The sequence below is a fragment of the Rhipicephalus sanguineus genome, chromosome 6 (assembly GCF_013339695.2).
Source record: "Rhipicephalus sanguineus isolate Rsan-2018 chromosome 6, BIME_Rsan_1.4, whole genome shotgun sequence".
NCBI lineage: Eukaryota > Metazoa > Arthropoda > Arachnida > Ixodida > Ixodidae > Rhipicephalus > Rhipicephalus sanguineus.
In genome coordinates this window covers 108,065,442-108,091,149 of record NC_051181.1, presented here as the reverse complement: position 1 = coordinate 108,091,149, position 25,708 = coordinate 108,065,442, and the positions used below count along the sequence as shown (strand labels likewise).

Genomic DNA, 25,708 nt, shown 5'->3' with positions numbered 1-25,708 from the left:
ACATTTCATTCCACATTGTCGGATCATCATAGGTAGACGGGCGCTTACATTGTTTTCAATATCGAGAAGCCACGAGTTATCGCCCATATCGTCTGGGGAATAAAGCTTCAGGTAGACTAAGACAGCCCGCTAAGAAATTCTGGTGGGCCATCATCATTCATGACATATCGACGCAAAACACTCTGAAGGCCATGAATTATTTGACGAATGGATCATTTGACATACTCGAGCACTGCAATACGTGTCTGCGAATGGTGTATGGTGGTCGGTAATATCATCGCTTTTGAATGCATTTAAACATAGCTAGCATAAAAGCTGCTCAAACGCCGTAGTTGGAACTGTCTCTGTTTAATATGAGCACCTACAACGATAAAACTTTCTCACGGCGAAGCTCTTACTGAAACCATAAAGACAGCAGTGGTGTTGCAGAAAAGTATCATCATCATAAACCGGTATGTTCCGCAGAACTCGGGCCAATCCCGCTATTCACCGCTCCGGCGTGACCTGTAATGACCCTGATGGGTGAGAGAACGAGTACAGAGAGAGAGAGAAAGAAAGAGAAAGAAAGAAAGAAATAAAGAAAGAGAAAAATAAAGAAAGAGAAAGAAAGCAATTCTTGCCGAAAACAAAATCTTCACTAGGCGGGATTCGAACCCGCGGACTCTAGATCTGAAGGCGAACGTCCTAACTACTCGGCTATCCAGGCTTTTTCTTTATTTCCGGCTGTACGTCACAAAAATGAGGACAAAATTATGTTACAATACACAACAAACATGCAATCACATATCTGCCGTCAACAACTACATGAACAACATTGCCATTTAAAATTCCTTGATAGTAAGCAAGGGTTCAACCCTAGCCAACCATGAAGGAACGCATTCTTTTGTTTTTTCTAGCTCGATAAACCGGGCCATACTTTCTTGAAAATACTGTCTTGCTGGTCTTCTATCTGGGTCACTGTAAAATCCAGCCATTCTCACTCGGCTACCCAGGTACGCAAGCACAGCATAGCATAGCTTTGAAGAGTAACCACCTAGCAGCAGCACTGCGCTCATGCGATGGAGTATGCCAAACCAAAAAAACTGCAACAAAAAATAATCTCGCCGCACCGTTGCTAGCAACCGCAGAGCACAGCGTGCGCTCTGCCATGGAGGACCGCCGCGCATTGCGACCGAAGGAGGCACCGCGCATAGCGTCGCATGGCTGTTTAAAGCCATCGGACTCAAAAAGCACAACTGGTGTGACGTCATGCAAGGCAGCGCGCTGTGATAGAGACCACCGCGCATAGCGACTGATGGAGACGCCGCACATAGCGTCGTATGGCAGTTTAAAGCCATTGGCACAAAAAGAGAGAAAATAGAAAGAAAGAGGAAGCAAGTATCGCGGCCATATACCGCACCACCTGGCCAAGCCGCGCATGCGCGGTAGCTAAGCCACGCCCACCGACGAAGGCATCGCGCGCAACCTCCGCTTTCGCCCGATCGTACCGACACAGTCATGGGGCGTCCTAAGAAAGTGCGTACTCCTGAGGAGAAAGCCGCCCATCTCGAAGCTAGACGCACGGCCGATACATAAAAAAAAAAAACAAGTGCGGCACATTAAAAAAAACTGTTGCGTCGCGTGGCCGTCAATGGGCGAGCGCGGGTCGGCTGAGTTGACAGTTGCGGCCGCTGTTTTGGGTGAGGGCACCACTACTCACGTACGGAAAGCAGACGCCGGTAACAATGTGGTCGCCCCAGGAATTTATGCGTGTCCGTGTGATTTTTCGTGTTCGTTCTCGTGTCTTTCTTGCGTGTGACCGCGTGTGTGAGCAGCTTGCCTCATGTTTCATGCGCCTGAGTACGGTTTTTTGGTGCGCGCGTGTATGGCAGACGGTTTTTTGCAGCGGTGTGATGCCTCGAAGCTGTTGTGTGCCACTGTGCAACTCGAACGCGTGAAAAGACGCTACTGTGAAGTACCACGTATTCCCGTGTGATCAACAATGTCGGGAAGCGTGATATTCGTAAAAGAGCACTTCCTTTTGTCACAAACGCGTGCTAAAACAGGCACGCGCCGCCGCATCCTGACGACAGCGTCAAGTCACTGCCTCGAACGTTCCCCCCAATGGGCGCGCGCAACGAAACAAAAAAAAAACACGCATCAGAAGGCGCCCAGGCCATGCTCTTACCCTCTCCACCGAAGACGCCGACGCGACAGCCTAACGCCCGCACAGATCGGGAGAATTCAAAAAATCAAAGTGGAACCAACCGTTTCCGCAGACGAACCGGCGAGACGAATCCCTTTCCCCTAGCAGTCGCTGCGCTACGTGCTACGCGCCGAACAATCACTTGGAAAGTTCGCGAAACCAAGAAGGATCCAAACGAGAGACGACGGAAGGTAAGACAGGATGGTGAATTCGCCGAAGAGTTATGTTGTTCGAGTGAGTCGTGTAGTGCGGTCAGCCCATCTTGAATAATCGAGTGATGACGCCGTGGGAGCACTGTTTTGAAGAGTGTCGCCGAGTGACGGCGATCAGAGCTGGAGTTCGTTTGAGTGTTTCCTAGAAGAGAAATATTCGAGAAACGTTCGAAGAATTGTGGGCTGCACATGTTTGGTGAATATTCAAGGCCTTTAAGTGTTCTTGGATAGTTTCTAATGAATGAGAGTGCATCTGTGGCACGGTTAGTTTGTTCCCGTTGTTTTAAACACCATCTAAGTGATGTTGTGAGCTGTAATACATTTTGTTTGTGCTGTCAGCTCTTGGCTCTAACTCGGTCTTTGGACCACAACCGTCGTTCGTCGGAGCACTGAAAGGACCTACATTGTGCATGCTTTTAGGGTGTGTTTCGATGGCCCGATACGTCAGCCATTGGAATTTGCCCGGCGACTGCCTGCTCATTGACGGGATCAGTGATTCAGTGACACTTATCATTTCAGGTGAGTCAAACAGGCAGCATTCATGGAGAATAGTGAGGCCCAGCCTACAAAACATTGGTACTCCTAGGGCAAACTGTTCATATATGTGGGGTAATCGCCACTTCTTATAACGACTTCAATATTCAGCCTGTAATGTACCACTATAAAACGCGTTATCTACGGCCTGATTGGAGTAAGTGTCGGGCGTACGAACGCGACTGTCGAAGCGCTTCTCCGTGAACGGCTGTACCGGTGTGGTGGCGCCAGAGCGGGTGCAAGGAGAACTAGGCCCCAGCGCCGTTTGGGCGCCACGCAGCTGGCAGCACTTGTTTTTTTTTTTTTTTTATGTAGCGGCCGTGCTATACGTGTCGGTCAACGGGGAGTGCGAGCGGTGACGGGCCCGTGCTTGGCTGTACCAAAGTAGGCGCTACTTAGTGCAAACTTCCCGAACTTTTTCTTTGAATTGAAATTTGGAAGCTACATTGCCTAGAGCACTCGCTTTTGATGATTCGGTCAGGCAGGATTGTGAGTTTAATCTTTCATAAGTTAAGGCAAAATAAGTAAAAGCAACAAGTTAAGATGAGGCCTTCTACCCGTGCGTGAGCCGTAAGTAACGTAATTCAGTAGTCTAACCTGAACTCGGACGTCAAAAACAGACTACGTACATACGTCGGCTTACACATACGTAGGCTCGCATATTTTCCTTTCAGACCATACGCATTCCACTCTAGAATGTTAACATACGTGAAACAGGTTATACATAGTCTTATAGTCGGGCGCTATTATGATACACTGTCTGTGAATGGCGTTGCTAGCAAAGCTCAAGTTTTTGGGTAGCAATGATGACCCAGGTGAATAGAACAAAGATACCATAAATTAGAGGCACCTTAGCTAATTGTAAACTGTCAACAGAACAATGTGGCCTAGAGATTTCAGTGACATGTGACACACCTCCTCATATCTGCTACTCATCGTTTGTCTATAGCATCTGCTTTGTCAGCTGAGAGAAGCTCGATCGTGCCATGTCTGCTTGTTTATATTGTCTTGCGCTGAAAAAGTTATGAGTACGTTCCAGTTAGCCCACCATTACCTTGTGATGAACTGTGTCTCTGGACTTGAAAAGCTATTAGGAGTGTGTTACGGCTCAGGAGGTCAACACACAGTAAATGTTTGGGAACTCGCAATGTCAAAGTTTGTCTATTTCAACATTCAGAACAAGACAAAGTAGAACGTTGAAGAGGCGTGTAGTCGAAGGGCCACGAAAAGTTTCACAGAGGCTTACACTTTGTTAAAAGATAAAGCCAGGACGATGCAAAGGCTTCAAAACCATCTCCGCTCAAAGTAGCCAATCCTTGTACTAATGATTTTACTGGAACTTTTTGTAGCTGTTCTTTAGTAGGGTTCCTAAGCTGCTTCAGAAATCGAAACTTCTTCTCCACTTGAATTTCGTTGTAGTCGATTTGCGTTGCTTTCCACAACTTTCGCCCCTTATCTAGATTTCAACATATCTAGCTCGTTGTCTGCGCGTTAAGTGACTTGCATTCACTCTACCACTGCGAAATCGTGTGTGTGTTTGCGAAGCGTGTTTGAGTAACATGTGTGAGCCTGCGCCGTGTTTCATGGTGCGTTGAGGTGCTCCTCCCTGCGCAGTAGGCACTGGTGAGACATTCATCGTATAGATATTATTAGGTGCTTGTGTTGGTGAAATGCGGATTTCTGGGATCCAGCGCCTGGTTTTAAGAGCTTGTCGCTTTCTATCCCGACCAATATGTACCATGTGCGTGTTCGAAAGCGAGCTTTTTACACTGATGTATCATATTCTCTGTGGCGCCTCCTAAAGCGCAGACTGTGTTGCACAGCTGCTTTATTGCGCAAATGTTTTCAGCGGATGGTTTGTTTCTTTTCTTGCTCCTGGAACAGAGCTGCTGTTTGTCTACTGTACGCACCGGCTGTGTGAGTTGGAAGAAAACTGGACCATTTAGTGCCACCTGTCGATGTATTCCTACACTATCTACGCCACTGGCTCCGATCGTCGCGAATTGGCATGAGTAAATTGCTGACTTTGACGGGTGACAATATCATGGGTAGCCATCAAAGCCTGATGCATGAAGATACGCCAAGGTATAATAAATGAATATTAAATTAAGGGACGAGGTGTTAGCATTGCGCAGCACTTCAAAACACAAACTGTATTCATTTTCTATAGCTGACAGAACGTCCCCTACTTCCCCACCCTAGTGCCGGGTAGCAAACCGTATGCTGATACATGGTTCACCGCCCGGCGTTTATGTTCATGCCTTCCTCTCGCGCTCTCTCTCTGGCACCTTTTGCACGCACTGTACACTAGAGTAGACCATTAACCGTATATATCCAGTACACTAGCGCCCCTAAACATGTTTTAAATGCGAAGCATTTCTTAGCAAACCTCTCGCACTTTGTGTGTTTCTTTCTATCTATCTATCTATCTATCTATCTATCTATCTATCTATCTATCTATCTATCTATCTATCTATCTATCTATCTATCTATCTATCTATCTATCTATCTATCTATCTATCTATCTATCTATCTATTATGGGGTTTTACGGCTGCATCTAGTCCTGAACACTTTAGAGATGAGGCCAAGACCCAAAGAGATACATCTTACTGGTCCAAGCCTTGGCCGCAACTGCTCGCTGCCAGCGGCTGCCGCGTGACACGAGCGTACATGAAATCGTCGTTGTCGTCAACGCGCTCACAGCCACCGAGCGCCCCCATACTGCCCCCTCCCCTCGGAAAAAGGTGAGTGAGAAGTACGCGGGCAGCTTCACAAGGGCAGCCCACGCAAGTGCCCTGGCTATCCTTGGCCACGGCGGACTGCGCGTGGCACACACGACCACATGCCGGCGCTGTCCGCCCACAACTCTCTGTGGGACTTCATGGGCTGCCGGACGCGGGAACTGCAGACGCGCGCAGCAGAGGCAACTCTGCCGCCGCCCGAAGACGGAGGCGCAACAGACTTGCTCAGGTTGACCACGGTCGTCAGCACGACCACGGTCGAGAGCATGACGGAACGCCGATGCTCCTGGTGCAGCACCGGTCCCAGCGAGTCATAAGCCGTTGTCGTATGTCGTTGCCGTTGTAGCCCTCCAGACCATTCACGTGCGGGTGGCGGCCACTTCTCCAGGTAGTAGTCGTTGAACGCAGGTGACCTCGGCTGCCATGGAAGCGTGACGTCCCCAACGAAGCTCCGACTGCATATGCCTCCGGCGCTCACGTCTCCCTCGCTCATGTTGCGCTGCGGGTCAGACACGCTGGTGCAGTTGCTCATGTGGGCGGCAGGTTCCTCCTCGAACGGGTCCACCTGTCCTGCCACCCTCTCCAGGGATTCCTGCAGCTGCGTCATCTCTTCCAGCCTGGATTGTTTATTCACTTGCTGGTGTCTTGACTCAAGCTCCTCCATCAGCCGCTTGTTCTCGATCTCAGCCGAAGCCAGCACCTGGCTCAGCTTTGCAAGCTCTTCCTGCATGGTCTCTAGTTCAGCCTCACTCTTCTTCAGACCGTGCCTGAGGATTGTCTCAGAGTGCGACGCCAGACTGAGCTGCTTAGCTAGCTCAGATACCTTTGCCAACAAAATCTTCTGGCCATCCTCGAGCCCCTGAATCTGCTCCTGGTTCTTCTTGCACTCTGCGTCTTTCTGGTTCAGTTCCACAATTAATGTCTGCACTTGACTGGCCTCTCGATCGCGGTCCTGTTGGGCCTGGGTGAGCTGCGCAGGGAGATCAGCCACCTGCATCCGTAGCGCGTCCAGCTGGGAGTCCTGGAGTGCGCGCTGCCGCTGGAGCGCTTCTTCGTGGCAGCGCCACATGTTTGCCAGTTGAGTGTCCCGCTCCAGCAATTGCTCCTCGAACTTGGCACACTGCTGCTGCTGATCCTTGAGGCGCTGCTGATCATCTGCAAGCAGCCTCTCCATGGGACTGTACTCCAGCGAGTCCTCAGCCACCTTTCGGTTCAGGTTGAAGATCTGAGCTTCAACGGTGTAGATTTCGTCACTCCAGGATGTCTGGGCCTCCAAGAAATGTTGGCGCGACTCGTCCAGCTGCTGTTCAAGCTGTTTCTCGAGAGTACAAACCTTGTCCTTCAGGTCAGAAATGTGGCAGTCCTTTTTGTTGATTATGGTGGTTGCCTTGTAGACGTCGTGCTCCTGCTTGAGACCATCATGTGCATCAGTCAGGTTTCCCAACGTACGTTCCAGCTGGCTGATGCGGGTAGTATGCTGCGATGCGTCCTGCTGGAGACGATCTACCTCAGCTTCAAGGGCAGCCTTTTCCCTCTCAATGTCACGAGCGCAGACCACGTCGATGCCAGACTACGATTCGTCTGGTGTTAGTCTCGTGTCCCTCTGCTTCCGGTTCTTCCTCTTATTTCTCGTCTTCTTCCTTTTCTTCACGGCCGCCGCATTGTCGTCATCCCGGGACATTCTGACCTCTGCTTCAATGTCGTCGCAGTCACCGGCCGTGTCCCCAGAAATCGCGTCGTCCAACGCCGTGTTCGCCTCACCGTTCCTGGACGCTGCACCCTCGCTGGCGGACGATGCATCGCCACCGCGTCGGTGGTCGTCCCGCGGTGCCGGCCCGCTGCACGAGCCCGCACGAGCCTCGACGCCGACCTCGTCAGCGCACGCATCGTCGCCGCCTTCGTCGTCAGCCCCAGGTGCCACCTCGCCGCACGAGCGCGCCACAGCCTCCATGGCCTGCGCGGGCAGCGGGACGCCGAGGTAAGCACCGAGGTGCTCGAGGGCGATGATGGCACGCCGCTGCTCGTCGGAGGTCATTCTCCTGGAAAGGCAGAGGCGCATGAGGGTCTCCACCGGCTGTAGTAGGAGGACCAGGTCGTAGACCACGTAGGCGGCCATATCCAGGAACGCCCGCTTCAGCGCCCATAGCTCCTCGAAGGCGATATCGCCGTGCAGGGGGCCGAAGTCAGGGGCTGGTGGGATCCGGCGTACGGTGACCGGGCAGAACATGTCAGGGCGGGGTCCTTCCCGTTGGGCGCCAGATATGGGGTTTTGCGGCTGCATCTAGACCTAAACCCTTTAGAGATGAGGCCAAGACCCAAAGAGATACATATTTACTGGTCCAAGCCTTGGCCGCAACTGCTCGCTGCCAGCGGCTGCCGCGTGACACGAGCGTACATGAGATCGTCGTTGTCGTCAACGCGCTCACAGCCGCCGAGCGCCCCCATACTATCTATCTATCTATCTATCTATCTATCTATCTATCTATCTATCTATCTATCTATCTATCTATCTATCTATCTATCTATCTATCTATCTATCTAGCAGCCTACGTTTGGGTGCTCTCATGATCGCCTTCTTAACTTGGTGTAGACCAAAGTTGGCATAGGAGGGTAAGAAGATTTGACGATTATGACTGTCGGGTCACGACATGAATAACGTGAAAATCCTGTCGTGTACGTAGTCAAACCCTTTTCCTCCAGACAAGTGTGGCACATACCCGTTTACCACGTGCCGCGGTGTAGGGGTATGCGTCACAGGTGACTGACAGTTGATATCTATTCAGGAAGGGCGAGAACAGACATTGGTAATTTAAATCCGAGAGCGTTAAGAAAAACCGACATCGGCAGCGTTGACCCGAAGAATGCCAAGAATAAAGATTAGAATCCCAGCAGGAATCGAACCCAAGCATTCTGCGTGGCAATCAGTTATTGTACCACAGGTCCACGCCAAGTCTGGAAACTGGTTTGGAACAACAGCCTATGCAGGCGTAATGGCGGTACAACGTCAATTGTGGTTGTGGTGCTGGCTATCTAATTTTACAGCGAAGTAATAAACACTACATATGTACTCCTACGATACAGGCGTCATATCAGATTAACGTTTGTGGTTCTAGTGTTGGCTACGCTTTTATAGCAGTATAATAAACATTACACTTGTGCTCCCGTGATTCAGCAAGCTATATAGAATCTTTGCTCGACCCCGGAGAAATACATTACGAAATTTACTTATGATATTCACATGATTGCACCATAAAGTGCACTTAGTTTCGTTAGTACTGACGTATGCATACTCTAACGTGAGTGCTGACGTTACGTCACACCATAAGTTAGCGTTTAAAAGCCAGTGTTGTCGACGTGCCTGGTAAGCCCACGCTGTGCACACAGCTACTACGCTTACAAAAACGCTTCGATCCACCTCGTAACGCTTGGCTCAAAGCACACAATACAGTATAGAACTACTGTCTGACTGCTTCGCATGAAATCGATTGTCACAACCCGTGGGATCTGCCGAATTCTTTTATTGAAAAAGTGAAGGAAATTACGTGTGATCATTCACGAAAAATACAGCACGTGTCCGTAATCTCAGGAGTACTACGTACTGCAGGTATGTCAAATTAGTATTGAAAGAAACGAAAGCGGCGTGTGGGTCTTAAATAAAATGATGTCACTTTTTGAAGACTGCGCAGAAGGATGCTATCTGATTTAAGTCAACATGATGTGCTATTCTGTAACATATCCTGCAACAGAGCGCCCACGTGTTTCTGTTTTTATCGCCGTTCTGTCCACTTCGTTTTGATGCAATGCGGCGGTGGTGTTCAGCTTGAAAATCTCTCCTTTAGAAATAAATACTTTTAGTCAGCTCCCCTCAACACTGGGGAGCTAAGTTAAGGCCTATATGTACGAGGCTTTGTAATCTCGGCATTAAAAAACTTGCTTTCGTCGACCTGTGCTCAAATGCGGTCGCAATTATTTTCATTCAAGGCGTGGTTTTTAAAAAGAATAGCAGTAAACGCATGATAGTATGCGCATCAGGCACTGCTAACTGTTTCATTCTTGCGTCTTTCCACAACATATCTACCTTTTTAAGTAAAACGAATTCAAAGTTGAAAGCGGTCGAAGAACGTATCGTAGGTGCTCGAATATATTTTCAAGCGTTGTTTTCAGCCTGCTGAGTTAAAACTGGCGAGTCTAAAATATTATATCATATAACCCTTTGAGACGCTACGTACATAATTGTGTACACCACTTATCCTTGCTATTTGTATCGACTGCGGGCTAAGAGAGGGCAAGATACATTAAACTTTGGGTGAACCGAACGTCCTGCATGAAACATTTGTCTTCATTTAACTTAATTTTGCAGTGTACTGTTGCATGCAATCACTTTGCCAAAGGCACTGCCATGGTCGACGAGTCATTCCATGTGCCGCTTCCCCAGAGTCACGTCAATCGTATAATTTTACTTTTCACAGTACAACGTGGACATTTGTGTCGCTCGAGCATCCTCTTTTAGCTCACGCTCACGCCCACTCTTCGCTTGCATGCTTTCTAAACGCCGCCCAGTACGGCGCGTCCGCTCACTTAGCTGTAGTATCCATAGATACTAAGGGTCGGATCCTATCTTCAGCGTCGTCTCTTCTTCTTACAAAACTGAGCAGATGGCCATCGCACTCGCTCTCCTCGATCTGAAGCGAACTGATATTTATGATATTTACGCTGACTCTAGATCCGCTGCTAGGGCCTTCGCTTCTGGGTCCGTCTGCAAGGAAATTCTTCGAATTTTCACTCACAAGGAACTTACACACCATACAATTACTTGGTTCCCTGCTCATCTTGGCGCGATGTTTGGGAGCCTTTCTAATGTCAACGAGCTAGCCCACTCCAATGCGCGAGGTCTCACTTGAGTGATCTTAGACATATGCTCTGGAGGTGCCCCTCTTTACAGGGAAGGGATCAATAATTCTTTGAAGATAAATTTTATTCTATGATAAAGAGCCCGGTCCTACAACAACAGCTCAAGGCTGTACAGAAGGCCCACGACACGGCGGTGCGGCTCGGCCTCCCCGTCCCTACGTGGGAGGGGCCCGCAATCCACCCCCTATAAAACTGGGGTGGATTCCTTAAGGACCTAAATAAAGTTTTTAGGGGCGAAGTTCCTTAGGGTGTGGGTCGTTCCCTCATCTGTAGTAGTAGTAGTAGTAGTAGTAGTATGTATGTAGCCAGCTCTAGTTTAATGAATTGCTCACTAGATGAGCAATTCACTAGACATCATAATTTACAAGACACTGTAGTGTTCCTTGATTTAATCACACTAAAAGACGTACCTTGCGGGCGATATACTCTAGTGAGCTTTCAACTTTTCGTCTTAATGTACATGAGAAAGAAATTATTTCTACGCAAAACGCAAAGCACACCTTGAGCAAGATGTTTGGCTTTGGGACGCTTTATGTGCAGTAAACGCCGTGCATTGTTCGCGAAGCCGGAGCACTTGCACGATCGCGTTCCGCTGGCTTTCGTTGGGCATGATACCGACGTCGCGTCGTGGAACTCGAAGAGGATCGAGCGCTACGCGCGTCGTGTCTTCCCTCTAGCCTTGCCGTTAATTCTCACAGGGCGAGCGGGGAACGCGGTCGCTCTTGGCGCGCTTTCTCTTTCGCTCGGGAGCAGACATTTTCCCTGCATTTCACCGATCACAAAGCGGTGATAATGAAGGGACCACGTAAAGCAACAGTACAATAAAAGTTTGATGTTTAATATATACACGGTGTTTCACACTCTTTATATGATGTACTGGGCGAATTTCACGGAAGTGTTTCACGGTTTACCGATGATTTTATCCGGAGCGTCGCCCCACTCATCATCATTCACCCCGTGGATATGCTGTCATTTTTAAATGCGAAGCATTTCTTAGCGAACTTCTGCGACTTTGAGCGTATCTATCTATCTATCTATCTATCTATCTATCTATCTATCTATCTATCTATCTATCTATCTATCTATCTATCTATCTATCTATCTATCTATCTATCTATCTATCTATCTATCTATCTATCTATCTATCTATCTATCTATCTATCTATCTATCTATCTATCTATCTATCTATCTATCCAGCCGCCTACGACTTTGTTCTCTCCTGCTCGTTTCCTTAATCGAATGTACACCAAAATTGGTATGACATAACATGACTGTATGACAAACATGAATGACGAGTCCTAACATGAAAATCATGACATGCATGTCATGAACGACATGATATACATGTCACAGTCTTGGTGCTCTTACGACCGTTTCGTTAACTTGATATATACCAAAATTGATACGGCGTGAAAAGAGTGTATTACTAACATAACTGACAGGTCCTAACGTGCAAATCATGACACGCATGTCATGTACAGCATAATATACATGCCACGCTCATGATGCGCTCGCGGCCGTTTCGCTAGCTTGGATGGATGGATGGATGGATGGATGGATGGATGGATGGATGGATGGATGGATGGATGGATGGATGGATGGATGGATGGATGGATGGATGGATGGATGGATGGATGGATGGATGGATGGATGGATGGATGCTATGAGCGTCCCCTTCATAACGGAGCGGTGACATGTGTGCCACCAGGCTAAAGAAAGAGAACTTCGTTGCCTCTGCAATCAGCTGCCGCAACGCGCCACTGCTACGACCGTCCCATTCGGCGAGTTTCCTGTAGGAGAAGTCTAATTTCGTCAATGCTTTAACACACCGCGAGGTGGCGGCTTTAGGCCAAGCCTCGCTCATAGCATCCATCCACATACAAAATTGGGGAGGGGCGAAGCATGCAGGGAAAGGTGCTTCAGCTCCACTAACGTGAAACCTGTGGAGTGGCGGAGCGCGCAGTGTTCGCCAGTGTTTCCCACACCAAAATCACTGCTAATGGGCAATGAGAGACAGAAGAAAGATTAGACACAGAGACCCCGCAGTCTGCTTTTAGTGAACGTGTCCCCTGCGAATCTTTATTGTTCAGCTACGCACAAGCGAAATCTCCCACCGGCACTACATTGCAGGTCGAGATCCAATGCCTATATATACGGGGTGGCCGGTGAACGGTTGTGCAATGCGAGCAGCCGGTTTTATCAATCAAGAAACTCGCTAGCATACGCTGCCTGCCTCGGCGCTGTCTCTCGCGGGCGAGTGTGTTCTCGTTCCTTGCGAGCTGGTTGTTCAGCGTTCATCGCAGAAAGAGCGTTTCGATAGTCAACACGCACCGTTCGCTCTCTCTCACCACACGGCAGCGCTGACGTGGTTGCGCCCTTTCTTGCGCTCAAACAAATGGACCCTCACGACAGCAGACGATGATGCACGCTGAGATTTTAAAGTGCATCGCCCCTAATGGAGGTCTCAGACTCTCGCCTGGCTGCTGCACAGCGTTCCCCTTTCACCTTGTGAGAATTAACGGCCCGGCTAGAGGGAAGACGCGACGCTCATCGCGTTATCTTCGTCTTTCACGACGATTTGAAGGAGTGCATATCGAGTATCAGTGTTTGCTATGCTCTTCTTTATGCCACCGTTGCGCGGGATCCACCACATACGGTGTCCAGGTATATCTTCACAACTTTAGCTACCGCAAGAGTTAAATCGTGATCATGGCCGTTAGTCCTCGGTACGGAGATGTGCCACTAGACGTCAACGTGGGTGCATCCACGTCAAGCGGTGCTATATCTGCCAAACAACAATAGACATTGTGCAAGATCTCATATACCAATGCACTATAAATCAACTACTTCTGTGGCGACTGTTTCACTTTCGTGTTACACCGATTCCTATGACGGAGGGATCAACCATCTTTTTGTTTCAATAAATTATCGAGTGCCTCTAAATATTGTTGTATCAATGTGACACATTTACAAACAGTTCTTTATAGGTGGCGTCTGAAAAGGATGAATTAAGTGGTAACCGCAATCCACCATTTCAGCGCAAAGCGCCAGCGTATACACACCACCACGCAAAGGCTTTCATCAACCCTTGAAGCCGCCCAATAATTTTGTTGGAGGTACTGCATCAGTTAGTCAGTCAAGAACTTTATTGCGAGGTGCCAGTGCTGCATTGGGTAAACTTTTATCTAAACTGGCATCAGAAACAGGCCAGCTATAAGTTGGAGTATATTCATCATTTTCCTACTTCGGCGGATGCATGACAAATAATTTCAATTAATCCTCAAGAAGCACGGACCGAATACATGCACTGGTTATGTGTTAGACAAGAAAATTGCTTTTGTCGGCTTCTTTTTTTGCGAACATATCTCGACTGCTTTCGCGAAGATACCACCAATTTCAACAGACTACGTTTGACGTAGGCGAAGGATGCAGAAGGTCAAAAAGGTCAATTTGGGAAAGGTTTGGCAGTTAAAACGAAAATGTAAATCTGCCGTGGACGGGACAGACATGGATCAATGGGAAGAGGGTGAAACTTGCAATAAAGCTACAATCGACAATTAAAGATACGGTATACGAACAGGAAACAACCAAATATTGCGCTACACAAAAGTCATCTCCTATAGCCCTGAATTATACATCTGCGTAGATGGTCTAGAAAAAAGGGGCATTGTGCCTATTCCTAAGCTGCTGTACGGAAGTTTGCGCAAAGATGCATCGGTTGAAAAAAAAAACGCATTGTTCACTTACCTCTGCACACGCTTCAAATTGTTTATTTATCTATTTATTTATTTATTTTTCTGTTCTCATATTCATTTTCTTATTTTTGTTGCTGCAGATTTTTTTCAGATACGTTGAGAATGCAAGCTTGGTTTGAATCTGCCATCGTTCCTGCGGCCGCTTTCCAGGCGCACGACATATCGGCCATTGTAAAAAGAAAAATAATGGCAATCTCTAGTCTTTTTTTTTCTTTATTTCGCGCACTTGCAATAGAATACGTATGTACTTCGTAGGGGGCTACTTTGAACAAAAAAGAAGCAGATCCTTTACAGAAGTATTGTTGTACTGTTTATGCACATTACACCAGCCACTGCTATATATAAGCGGCAGCAGGCTCAGAAAACTCACTTTTCTGCGGTTGGTCAAAAGGAAAACGCCGGGAAAAACACCATAGTCATGAGGACCTTCGTTACCATCGCGCTTTTGTCGGCAGGTGAGACTTTCTGAGCCACATTTTTTCTTTAAATTATTCATTTCAGCTTACATCCTATTGTTATGAATTTTGCATTGCTACGAACCTTTGACTAACTATGCGATCAGGCCAGGTTTTCGTTTTGAATTCTTCATAGCTTCCGCTGCTTCACTAACATGCTATTTTTCCCAACTGTTTAATCACGCTTACTTTCGTCTACTTACTGTAAGTACTGCTCGTTTAGCAGCGAACAACCTGAGTGAATTAACATGACACATATTTGTTGACATAATCATGCGTATAGATATCTTCGTATATAGATAACAACCACATATAAGTACTTGCTGAACATGGAAGATTCCAATACTAGGGCTAGATAATTTACGGAACTGATGCTGTTTGTACGGATGAGAATTATTTTTTTCCACCTCATTCCACGATTCAAAGTACAGAAACAAATGCCAGATTCTCATGATAATCGAAATGTACTTATTGATATGCCATAGCGAATACTGCATATGCCTCTTCAAAAAAAAACGCTGAGAAGGCAACTATCTACCTGCTCTTTTTGGAAGCGAGCAATGCTTTCAGGCAATCAATTCATTCCACTGGGTATCTGACCTGACCTCTCCAAGCACCTTTTTTCGAAAACAGTGCAGCTTATCAAACTACGCATTACCTTCATGAGCGGCAGGCAACTACTTCTGGAAGATGAAAGTTTAGTGGTATGAGAAAGCTACGTAAAAACCAAGCGAAGCACCCAAAACGCTGTGGTTGGTTTGGGCTGTGTGAGATTCGTTATTATTCACACAAGCATAATGCTCAAAACAATTTCTCCTAACTCAACATTACAGAAATATGAAAAAAGTGCCCTAACTTTTTTTGTGATGCAGATTTCGCAAGCGTCCCTCACAAAGGCGGTAGCACGCAAATGATCGCTGGTCCAATACTCGAACTCTTGATGTGCTGCACAAGCAGAAAACAGCAAAAAGACGACAAGAAAGCGCGCAGTACTGCGCTGTATCGTGTCTTCTTTTTCCTTCTTTATGCATGCGCAGCCCGTCAAGAGGTCAGTATGAACCAACTAGTCTCAAAGGAAGTACCGTTGCAACCAGTGCTCGAGTTCGTAACGCCGATGGGATTCATTATTCAGATAAATAACTATTTTGCCAGCTCAAAAATATGCTCTGAACTGCTCATAAACTGCCACTGTTCTAGAAGTCGCAGTAAAGGATGCTACGGCAGGTAACATGTTGTCCCCACAGACTCACCACGGTCTACGCCTATGCATGTGTTGAACCCTTGTCGCGAACGTAGTCGTATTAGGAAATATTTTTTTAGATCAGCCAGTAGAAATGCGGCAACTTATGTCAAGTTAGTTGTTTTTTAAGCAATTTGCTAGCAAACATCTATTTATATACCCACTAGGTAACTATCCTCATAAGCAAGTGAAAATTTTGAATACATCTTTGATATGTGTCAGGCTCTTGGAACCCAGCCGTGCAGCATGAAGCACCATGATTTCACCACAGCAGTACAGCATTAAAATGGGAGCCTATATAAGACTTTTAAGCTCGGCAATGTACACAAACGAGGTTCATTGTCGTAAATTCAGCAAACTTCTACTCCAAAACACGCAGAGATCACTAATACCTAACCCGCTTCCTGCCTTTGCACACGGTGTAGATGTATCCTCTCGCAACGCGGGAACTATTTTAGGCGAGCGAGCAAAAATCTAATGCGCCACATTAAAGCTTAGTTTATGAATCTATTTGCAAATTATCAATCGTGAAAAAATGGTGACCTGATACTTCCGAGTGAGATACAACTTCTCCCTTACGGCTTCCGGAAAAGTATGGCGTTACGCTTTTCCATTTAAAATAAATCTACAATACAGTGTTTCCAAACAAGAAACCTAAATTGCACTGTATAAATTGAATATATCCAACGAAGCTTTATTGTTTGGTTGATTTTATGTTAACGTCAAAAGGTGCAGGATACATGAAATAGGACCGATTGCATTTCTACCTATCTCACGCTTTGTGACCTGGACGATAGGCATCAATCTTGGCTAATTTAAATAGAGTTACACAGAAAACTTGGACATACACAGAAGATGCTCTGGCTCATATGTACGTATGTGAAATTACAAGAATGTCATTTCAATAGTAAGCTAGAAAAAATCATTTACGACTAATAATGCTTTCATAAATTTTTTTTGTATTACAAAATTATCACAAAAACACTGAGCATTCTATCAGAATAAGACTCAACAGGAACATATAGTTTGCATCTTACTACCTACAAGGAGTTGACGAAAATATTGCTAGCACAAAAAATAATTAAATATGTTGACTGCACTAGAAACAACAAAGATCACGAAAGGAATAATAAAATTTTCATGTCAGACACTACATTGTGCAAACCACATCTAGGAATCTTCATGAGCTTAAAGTTCGAGGTACGCGAAAAAAAAGGGGGGAGGGATGTGCAATAAAGGGCTTGATAAGAAAATAAGTAAAAATGTCACAAATATCACCATTCCCGCAGGGAGTATGGAGCAGAAATGTACTTGCCACCGCTTAAATTCAGTCACGTTGAGGGCTATGATTTAGAATCCAAAATTTTTTCGCAAGATTATGCCGTATTATTTAGGGTCTCCTTCGCTGTAATGACTGGAGGCGTCGCAGAGGTGGCGAATGAAAAAGCATGTCAGCAGCAGCGTGCACATGTTTCGTATACAAACATTTGTATCCTAAAGTAGAATGCTTGTCTAGTTGGTTTGGTTTATTTGACATTTTAGTAGAGCTCAAAAATGGTTAACACAAAAAAGACACCGCGGGTTTGATTGGACATGTTGGGATCCCTGTCCATGTTCCAGCCGCACAAAAATCTGCAAAAGGGAACTGGAAATGCTACATCACTGTGACGTTATATACTGGGTGTCCCAATAATCACGCAGCATGGTTTTTAGAAAGAAGGAACAGCGTTACGCGAACCAAACCTAGTACATATTGTTCGCAGTAGACTGAAGCAGCCATCACTAATTTGTTTCGTTAATGGGGTTTAATTAATTAGCCATAATTATAGTTACGGTAATTTGACAAGCACGCACGTAATTATTGAAATGACAATGAGGCATATGTAGGCACGTTCAAATGACATCTAACTGGGCTATTTTCAACAACGTACTAATTGCGTGCTTAATCTTCCGGCTAATAAAGAAAGCCCGCGAGAGAGAGAGAGAGAAACAAGTTTTATTAAAACGACAAGTGTCAGAGGAATTTCTCCTTCATTAGATGGCAGCTAGGAGTCATCGGGTCCTACCGGCATCTTCGGCTTGCCTGATTACTTGTAATTGGTCCTAGGTGCCTGAGCTAAGCAGCGCGGTCTCCTACTGCTCCGCGTCCATATATGTGATGTTTGGCCCCTTCACGATGTTGCAAACAAGCCCAGATAATGTGTTTGGGGTCCACCCGCTCATTGCTGTCTTTAAAACTGAGTAGAAGTCCAGGTAGCAATGATTATAAACCATCGCGTTTGAGGAAGTATTTGTAAGAGGTTTCATTCTATTGCCTGCAGTTTTTTTTAATAGGGAGTGTGGTTGAGGGTATTGCTGCCACCCTAATCTGTAGAGTTAGCTATTTCAATGTATTTGACTATGCGGTCTCTCTCCCGCGAAACATGAAAAACAACACGGGACTATGCTCCCACCCGCAAATGAAAGCAGCGTCGCAATTTTGCAGGGATTCGTAGATCGAAAACCTTCCACCCGATTGTACGTCACTATCATTACCCCGGCTGACTGTTCCCATTGATAACGTAGCCGGGCCGCCGTTCTCATTGCGGCCTTACTGTAGGACCAAAGCAGCGCATTTTTAGGTCGGGGAGTCAGGACTATCCATATTTTTCTTCTGCATTTTTTACTTGATAGTGGCTACCTCACAGCCTGTTTGCGGGCGCTGCTTCCTAATGTGCGCAGCAGTCTAGTCACGTGTCACTTGTAAGATTTCGGGGGCTTTCTTTATGAACCGGGAAAAATGAGCACGCAATTAGTACGTTGTTGAATATAGCCCAGTTAGATGTCATTTGAAGATGCCTTAACGACATTTTGATAATTAGGTGAGTACTTGTCGAGTGACAAGTTTAATTATGACTAAATAATTGAAGCTCATTAACAAATAAGATGGTAGTGGCTGCGCCAGTGTACTAAGAACAATATGCAGTATGTTTGCTTCGCTTAACGCCATTCCTCTTTTTTTTAAAATCGTGCTGCGTGATGGTTGGGACACTTTGAATACTATACTTCTTCATGGCTTATCTTTATAATCGGGCATCATGCTTCTTTTCACGCACGTAAAGGAATGTGGAAGAAAACGGCGCTATGCTGCATATATGAGATCAGTTAGCTGCCATTCCAGTTTTGATGTGTTAACGGAAAATAAGGCTTAGTACATATTGACGTGTTGCAATGGCTATTCCCACTGGAAAGGGATGACCATGTACGTACCAACATTATATTTTGGCAACATAAAGACAGACAAGAAGAATGTAAAAATTCTATATTTTTCTCTAATTTTATATCAATAGCTTCGCTGGCCTATGCTGCGCCTGGGGCAAAACTAGACCTAGGTGCCTCTAGTGGATTGGGCAACATCCCTGGAGCTGGCAGCAGTGCTGGATCTAGTGGCGGACTGGGCCTCGGACTTGGTGGGTCTTCTTTTGGTGGCAGTGCCAGCAGAGGACTACCAGGTCTTAGTGGCTCAGCGGGAGGAAGCCTGGTCGGAGGCTTCAGCTCATCTCTTCTACCTGGAAGCGCTGGTGCTTCCTCCTCTGGTAGACCTGGCGTTTCTGGCAGACCTGGAGCGGGAGGAGCTTCCGGATTTTTCCCAGGAGGAGCTGGTTTTTACGGATATGGTTTCCCAGGTGGATACTATTATCCCGGATATTACGGACAACAGCCCTATGGCTTTGGCGACTTTGGCTTTGGTGACTATGGCTTTGGAGGTTTCGACGGCTTCTATGGCGCACCAGGGTTCGGCTACTATGGCCCGTCCTCCTGGGGCTGGGGAGTCAGTGGTGCCGGACGTGGACAAAGAAGCCTCCGCTCTGCTGGATCCCAATCCGCTAGAGGTAGCTCTGCTGGTGCATCATCATCTAGGTAAGAGTACGTTAAGGTCTGCGCTACCATAGGTTATTTTTAACACGAAAGTGTTTTATGCCGGGGTCCACCAAGACTTTCGTGGCGGAAAGTTTCATTTCCGTGACGGAAATACGTCAGCAATATTGCTACGTAGCTAACCCATCATGAGCCAGATATTCTGCATACAGAAGACGACAAAGAGGACTGGCCTGTCGGTCTGCTGTGGGTGCTGTCCTCCATCTTGACCGATGCTGTGCACATCAGTGCAAATACACTTGTAAATAGTCACGCCTCGTGTCATTTTACGTAACATCTTTGTGGTGGAGGTGCGGGGTAATCAGATGACAAAGAAAAAAAAACGAGAAGAAAAAGTTCCGTTGACAGGTGTGACCCTACGAATACTCGGTACGCAATGATGGCTGGCGGGCGTCTAACCCACTGCGCTACCACCGAACACATGAAGGAGGCTCTACGAACGCGCCTTAGATGCGAAGTATCTTATGGTGGAGTTCAATCCGGTGGTGGTGGTGGCGGTGGTGGCGTGCGGCGTGACCACCCTTACTGCGCATGTGCATACCCTCTCCACTCACCTTCTCCCCTCACCCTCTCCACTTCCCCTCACCCCTTTTCCCTCTCCCCATTCTCCCACCCCTTTCCCCTCTCCACCCCCCTTTCCTCTCTTCCTCTGAAACGCGGGCTAGACATGCCGAAATTCTCTCCTGCGAAACGCCGCGATGAGCACCAGCGCATGCGCGTCCCCTCCCCATCTCTCTCCTCTCCTACGCTGCCCCCTCTCGCACGCCTGCCGACTGCGTTCCCCGCTCGCCCTGTGAGAATTAACGGCCAGGCCAGAGGGAAGACAAGACGCGCGTAGCGTTCCTCTTCGCGAGGTCGGTAGCATGCCCAAAGAACGCCAACAGAACGCGATCGTGCAAGTGCTCCGGCTTCGCATCGCCTCATGGTCCCCTTTAGCGGGAAATGGTGTAATTTTTTATCTCTCACACGCTCTTTGGCGTGTGAGAGATAAAAAATTACACCATTTCAAGGGTTCCTGGAATGAGGAGACCTCCCACCTAGGGTAGACGCGGGACTAGCACCGCGACACCGTTTCGTACAATAAACGTTTATTCCTCCTCCTCCTCACACGCTCTCACAGTGCTCTTGGTTCGCGGGTTGGTGTCGCCGTCTGGACGCGGTAGAGTGAAGTAATGCGTGGCCTCCGCGATTAGCTTCGGCAAAGCGCTGTTCCTACGACTGTCCCATTCGGCGCGCTTTCATTAGCAGAAGTGTAATTTCGTTACCGCTTTAACGCACCGCGAGGAGGCGGCTTTAGCCCAAGCTTCGCTCATAGCATCTATCCATATTAAAGAAATAGCTCTCCGATGCTCGCCTGGCTGTCGCGCCGCGCTCCCCGCTCGCCCTGAGAGAATTCACTGTCAGGCTAGATAGAGGGAACACACGACGCGCATTGCGTCGTTTCCCTTTGCGTTTCACGAAGTTTTCAAGGAGTGCATATCGAGTATCAGTGCTTATTATGTGCTTGTTGATGCCATCTTTGCGCGGGATTCACCATGTGCGGTGTCCAGGTATATGTTAACGACTTCAGCTACCGCGAGGGTTAAATCATGATCATAGGCGTTAGTCATCGGGACGGAGATGTGCCACTAGGCGTCAACGTGGGTGCGTCCACATCAAGCGGTGCTATATCCGCCAAACAACTACAGACATTGTACAAGCTCTCATGTGTCAATGCATTATAAACGATCAACTTCCGTGACGACACGTTTCAACTTCGTGTTATACCGATTCCTATGACGGAGGGATCAGCCATCTTGTTTTTTTCTCAGCCCTTGCCCAGGCCATGTCTTGCGAGTAGCGTAGTCCACATGAACTCGTACAGGAGAGAAGACCAAAAGTCCCCAAGGTGAAAGAATGCAGTGTTTATCACACAACAAAGAATGGGCAATGTAAAAACAATAGAGCAGCTCAGACCCGTCGTGCGCAAAGAAAAAGAACGACGTGCTGCTCACAAAGGGAGCAAAACGATTCGGGCAGATCCCACACATCCTGGGAGTCGATGTCATACGAAGCAGTAGGCGAGTAGCGGGCCATAGTACATTTTGGTTGTTGTTGTTGTTGCTTGGAGTCAAGCGTTTCGTGTCGGACCGACGTCTTCCTGCGCTTTGTAGTTCTGGGTATATCATGGGCTCACCAGGGACCTCGACTACACCGATGCCCAAAAGGTAATTTATCGTCCGACGTAACGGTGGCACTCAAGTTAGACCACAGATGACAGTTCAATCGAAACGAACTGCACGTAACGGTGCTATGATGTTCATATCATAAGCAACAATTTCCGCTGTATTCCTTCGGTTTTAGCTATTGTTTACTATAGCTTGGCGAGTCATAAAAGTTGATATGTAACGTTTATTACATTTTATTTAAAGCCGATATCCAATAGTGCAACCACGATTGTCGTTGCCCTGACATGACTGTACGGGATCATTTTCAAAACCGGTTTCAAGCACTAGCGGGGCACTGTGGTAGAATAGTTACTGTCACTCAAAATGTCTGGGTTTGATTCCGGCTCTAATAGTGATTTACATTTCAGCCGTCCCTCTGACTTTTCCCTCACCAACAAAGTTTCCACCGACCCGCCACGGTGGTCTAGTGGTTATGGTGCTCGACTGCTGGCTGACCCGAAGGTCCGGTGATCGAATCCTGGCCGCGGCGGCCGCATTTTCGATGTAGGCGAAACTCCTTGACCCCTTGTACTTAGGTTTAGGTGCACGTTAAAGAACCTCAAATGGTCGAAATTTCCAGAGCCCTCTACTACGGCGTCGCTCATAATCATATCGTGGTTTTGTGACATAAAACCCAACCATTACCGTTACAACGTTTCCACCGCGGCCCCCGGATTTTGTGCGACGCAAGCTCCTTAACGCTGACGCTCCTTAACGCTTAACGCTGACACGCGGGTTTCATGACGTAAGCGACGACTATCTCATCCTATTTATGTAATGACCTCTTATTCGTGTTCGTTGTACACTAATGTCCTTCCATGCGAATTTTGGCGTGTCAAATGAAGGAAACGACCGCGAGAGCACCCAGACGTAGGAGGATAGATAGATAGATAGATAGATAGATAGATAGATAGATAGATAGATAGATAGATAGATAGATAGATAGATAGATAGATAGATAGATAGATAGATAGATAGATAGATAGATAGATAGATAGATAGATAGATAGATAGATAGATAGATAGATAGATAGATAGATAGATAGATAGATAGATAGATAGATAGATAGATAGATAGACACAGTCAACGCTTCTCAATGAAAACTCTCATGTGCAATTCATGCATAATGAACATTGTTCTGCTATTTGTGCAGCGCATGCTACAACCTAAACGATGCATCCTCCGTTACAGTGCGTTTTGAATGTACAGTAAACACATTCCGCAAGCCCTGCGGAGTCACACTAGTTTCCTTGACACGTTTCTATCTATCTATCTATCTATCTATCTATCTATCTATCTATCTATCTATCTATCTATCTATCTATCTATCTATCTATCTCTAGCCGCCTACGTCTGGGTGCTCTCATGATCGCCTCCTTAGCTTGGTATACACCGAAATACACCAAAACAGGTACGGGAGGGTAAGAACACTTCACGAATATGACTGTCTGGTCATGACATGAATAACGTGAAAATTATGTCGCGTACGTCGTCAAACCCTTTCCTCTAGACACGTGTGGTACATACCCGTTCACCACGGGCCGCGGTGTACGGGTATGCGCCACAGGTGATTGACAGTTTATATCTACCCAGGAACTGCGAGAACAGACATTGGTAATTTAAGTACGAGAGCGTTAAGAAAAACCGCCATTGGTAGCCTTGACACGACGAATGTAAAGAATAAAAATTAGGATCCCAGCAGGAATCGAACCCAAGCATTCTGCGTGGCAATCAGATACTCTACCACAGAGCCACGCCAGGCCTATAAACTGCTTTGGAGAAAACTCTCGAAAATAAAAAAGAGAAACAGCCTATGCAGACGTAGTGCCGGTACAGCGTCAGTTGTGGTTGTGGTGCTCATCTCATTTTACCAGAAAGCAATAAACACTACATATGTAGTCCTACAATAGAGGCGTCATATCAGATTAATATCTGTGGGTCAAGTGTTCGCTCCGCTTTTATAGCAGTGCAATAAACATTACATTTGTATTTCTATGATTGAGCAAGTTATATTGAAGCATTGCTCGACCACGGACGAATACATCAATGAAAGTTAGATATGATATTCACGCGATTGCACCATAAAATGCCCTTAGTTTCTTAGTACTGACCTATGTACTCTAACGTGAGCGCTGACGTTACGTCGCACCATAAGTTACCCTTTAAACACCACTGTTGTCGACGTGCCTGGTAAGCTCACGATGTGCACACAGCTACTACGATTACAAGAACACGTAAATCCACCTTGTAACGCTTAGCTCAAAGCCATGAAATACAGCAGTGAGGTATTCACCGACTGCTTCGGATGAAACGGATTCCCACAACGCATGGAATCTGCCGAATTTTCGCTGCAATTCACGCATATTATAAAATAACTAAGTGCTCTCACGCGTCTTATTGGTACGCATTATTCCTTACTTCCCGAGCGTCATTCTCCTTTTCTATATAAATTTATATGAACATTTCTGTGAATACTAAACGCTAGACTAACATTTCATTGCATTCAAATAAGTTTGGGTGTGTGTCATAGATGACAGTGGTCCGCTTTGAAAGACGATGATTGTCGTAAAGCAGGCCAATTTCAAACCGAACCTTCACGAATAAAAAGCTTTGTGAATATAGCTGATCCTCAAGCGAATTGTTGGAACCGTCTGTGCCTAATCAGATTTTAAAGCTACTTGTTTTGATGCGCTTTTTGATGCTTACGTAAAAACGATATTAAACATTTTTTGTCTCCTCTTTCCCCTCCCTAGCTCCTCCTCCAGTTCTAGCAGCCAGTAAGCAGCGAATGCCGTCATAGCTTGGGTTGCTTACGTCAACGGTAAGAATAAGTTTATGCCCGTATGTAATTTTGCAGACTTTATTCGCATAATTTGTTTTAGCAACCTTACATGCATAGCCGCAATTACACAAAGGTAAATGCTGGGACGTTATATTTCACATCTAATAATGCGCCGTCGTCGATGAAAGCGCGTTCTCACTCTGACCAAGCGATTCTTTGACTTTTGTAACATTTAAAGTTCGCCCATTAATACTACATGCGCAATTTTAACTGTAATCACCCAACACACTATGATCAAGCATAAACATCTGAATCATAGCTAATTACGATATAATGATGTATTGTGGCGCTCTCCTGCATGTTTTTTTTTCTTTGTGATAAAGGTGGATATAAAGAAAATGCATTTTCTTGTTTACAGCGATTCATGGTGCGTCCTCGGCCTTTTAAAAAACGGAGTCATAAGATTATCCGGTGCAGTGAACCAACACAATTTGGAACTATTTCGCTAACTTCTGAGACATCAATAAAATAACGTATTCCAGTGCAACTAAACGTTTGGCTCTACTCTCATTTTCCAATCGTGAGAACCTGCACTATACTTCTCCTACGTGAGAGCGACTGTTTCCTCATATGTTTCATCAGCTGATGACCACACTGTGCTCTGCAATGTACAGACACTGACTATTGTGCCACCAGGCACAGAGACACAAAGAAACATACAGGCAACTTCATCATATTTCTTAGCACGAACAAGAGGTAGCAAGG

General features: G+C 46.5%; 2 protein-coding genes and 1 long non-coding RNA gene across 4 annotated transcripts in view; 2 read left to right on the top strand and 1 right to left on the bottom strand.

Moving 5' to 3' along the window:
- LOC119396126 (uncharacterized) overlaps positions 1 to 25,708 on the bottom strand; it is a 280,780-nt gene that overhangs the window by 9,431 nt on the left and 245,641 nt on the right. The window lies entirely within an intron of this gene.
- Positions 8,917 to 25,495, top strand: LOC125759015 (uncharacterized). 2 transcript variants are annotated; one of them, XR_007416562.1, is made up of 3 exons: positions 8,917 to 8,945; positions 24,266 to 24,982; positions 25,362 to 25,495. It is a non-coding gene; the product is annotated as an uncharacterized LOC125759015 (long non-coding RNA). The 2 variants fall into 2 exon arrangements; XR_007416561.1 differs by lacking the exon at positions 8,917 to 8,945 and having other exon boundaries at positions 23,972 to 24,982.
- Positions 14,675 to 19,958, top strand: LOC119396135 (uncharacterized). Its single transcript, XM_037663228.2, has 2 exons — positions 14,675 to 14,795; positions 19,365 to 19,958. Exons 1-2 carry the CDS (start codon positions 14,759 to 14,761, stop codon positions 19,937 to 19,939), a joined length of 612 nt encoding a protein of 203 aa, XP_037519156.2. The 5' UTR covers positions 14,675 to 14,758; the 3' UTR covers positions 19,940 to 19,958.

What these genes read in the sequence shown, in the direction of transcription:
- LOC119396135 (XM_037663228.2), top strand. Translation starts at nt 14,759, where the DNA reads ATGAGGACCTTCGTTACCATCGCGCTTTTGTCGGCAG. An exon ending in CATCGCGCTTTTGTCGGCAG is followed by an intron (nt 14,796 to 19,364) that starts GTGAGACTTTCT and finishes TTATATCAATAG; the next exon opens with CTTCGCTGGCCTATGCTGCG.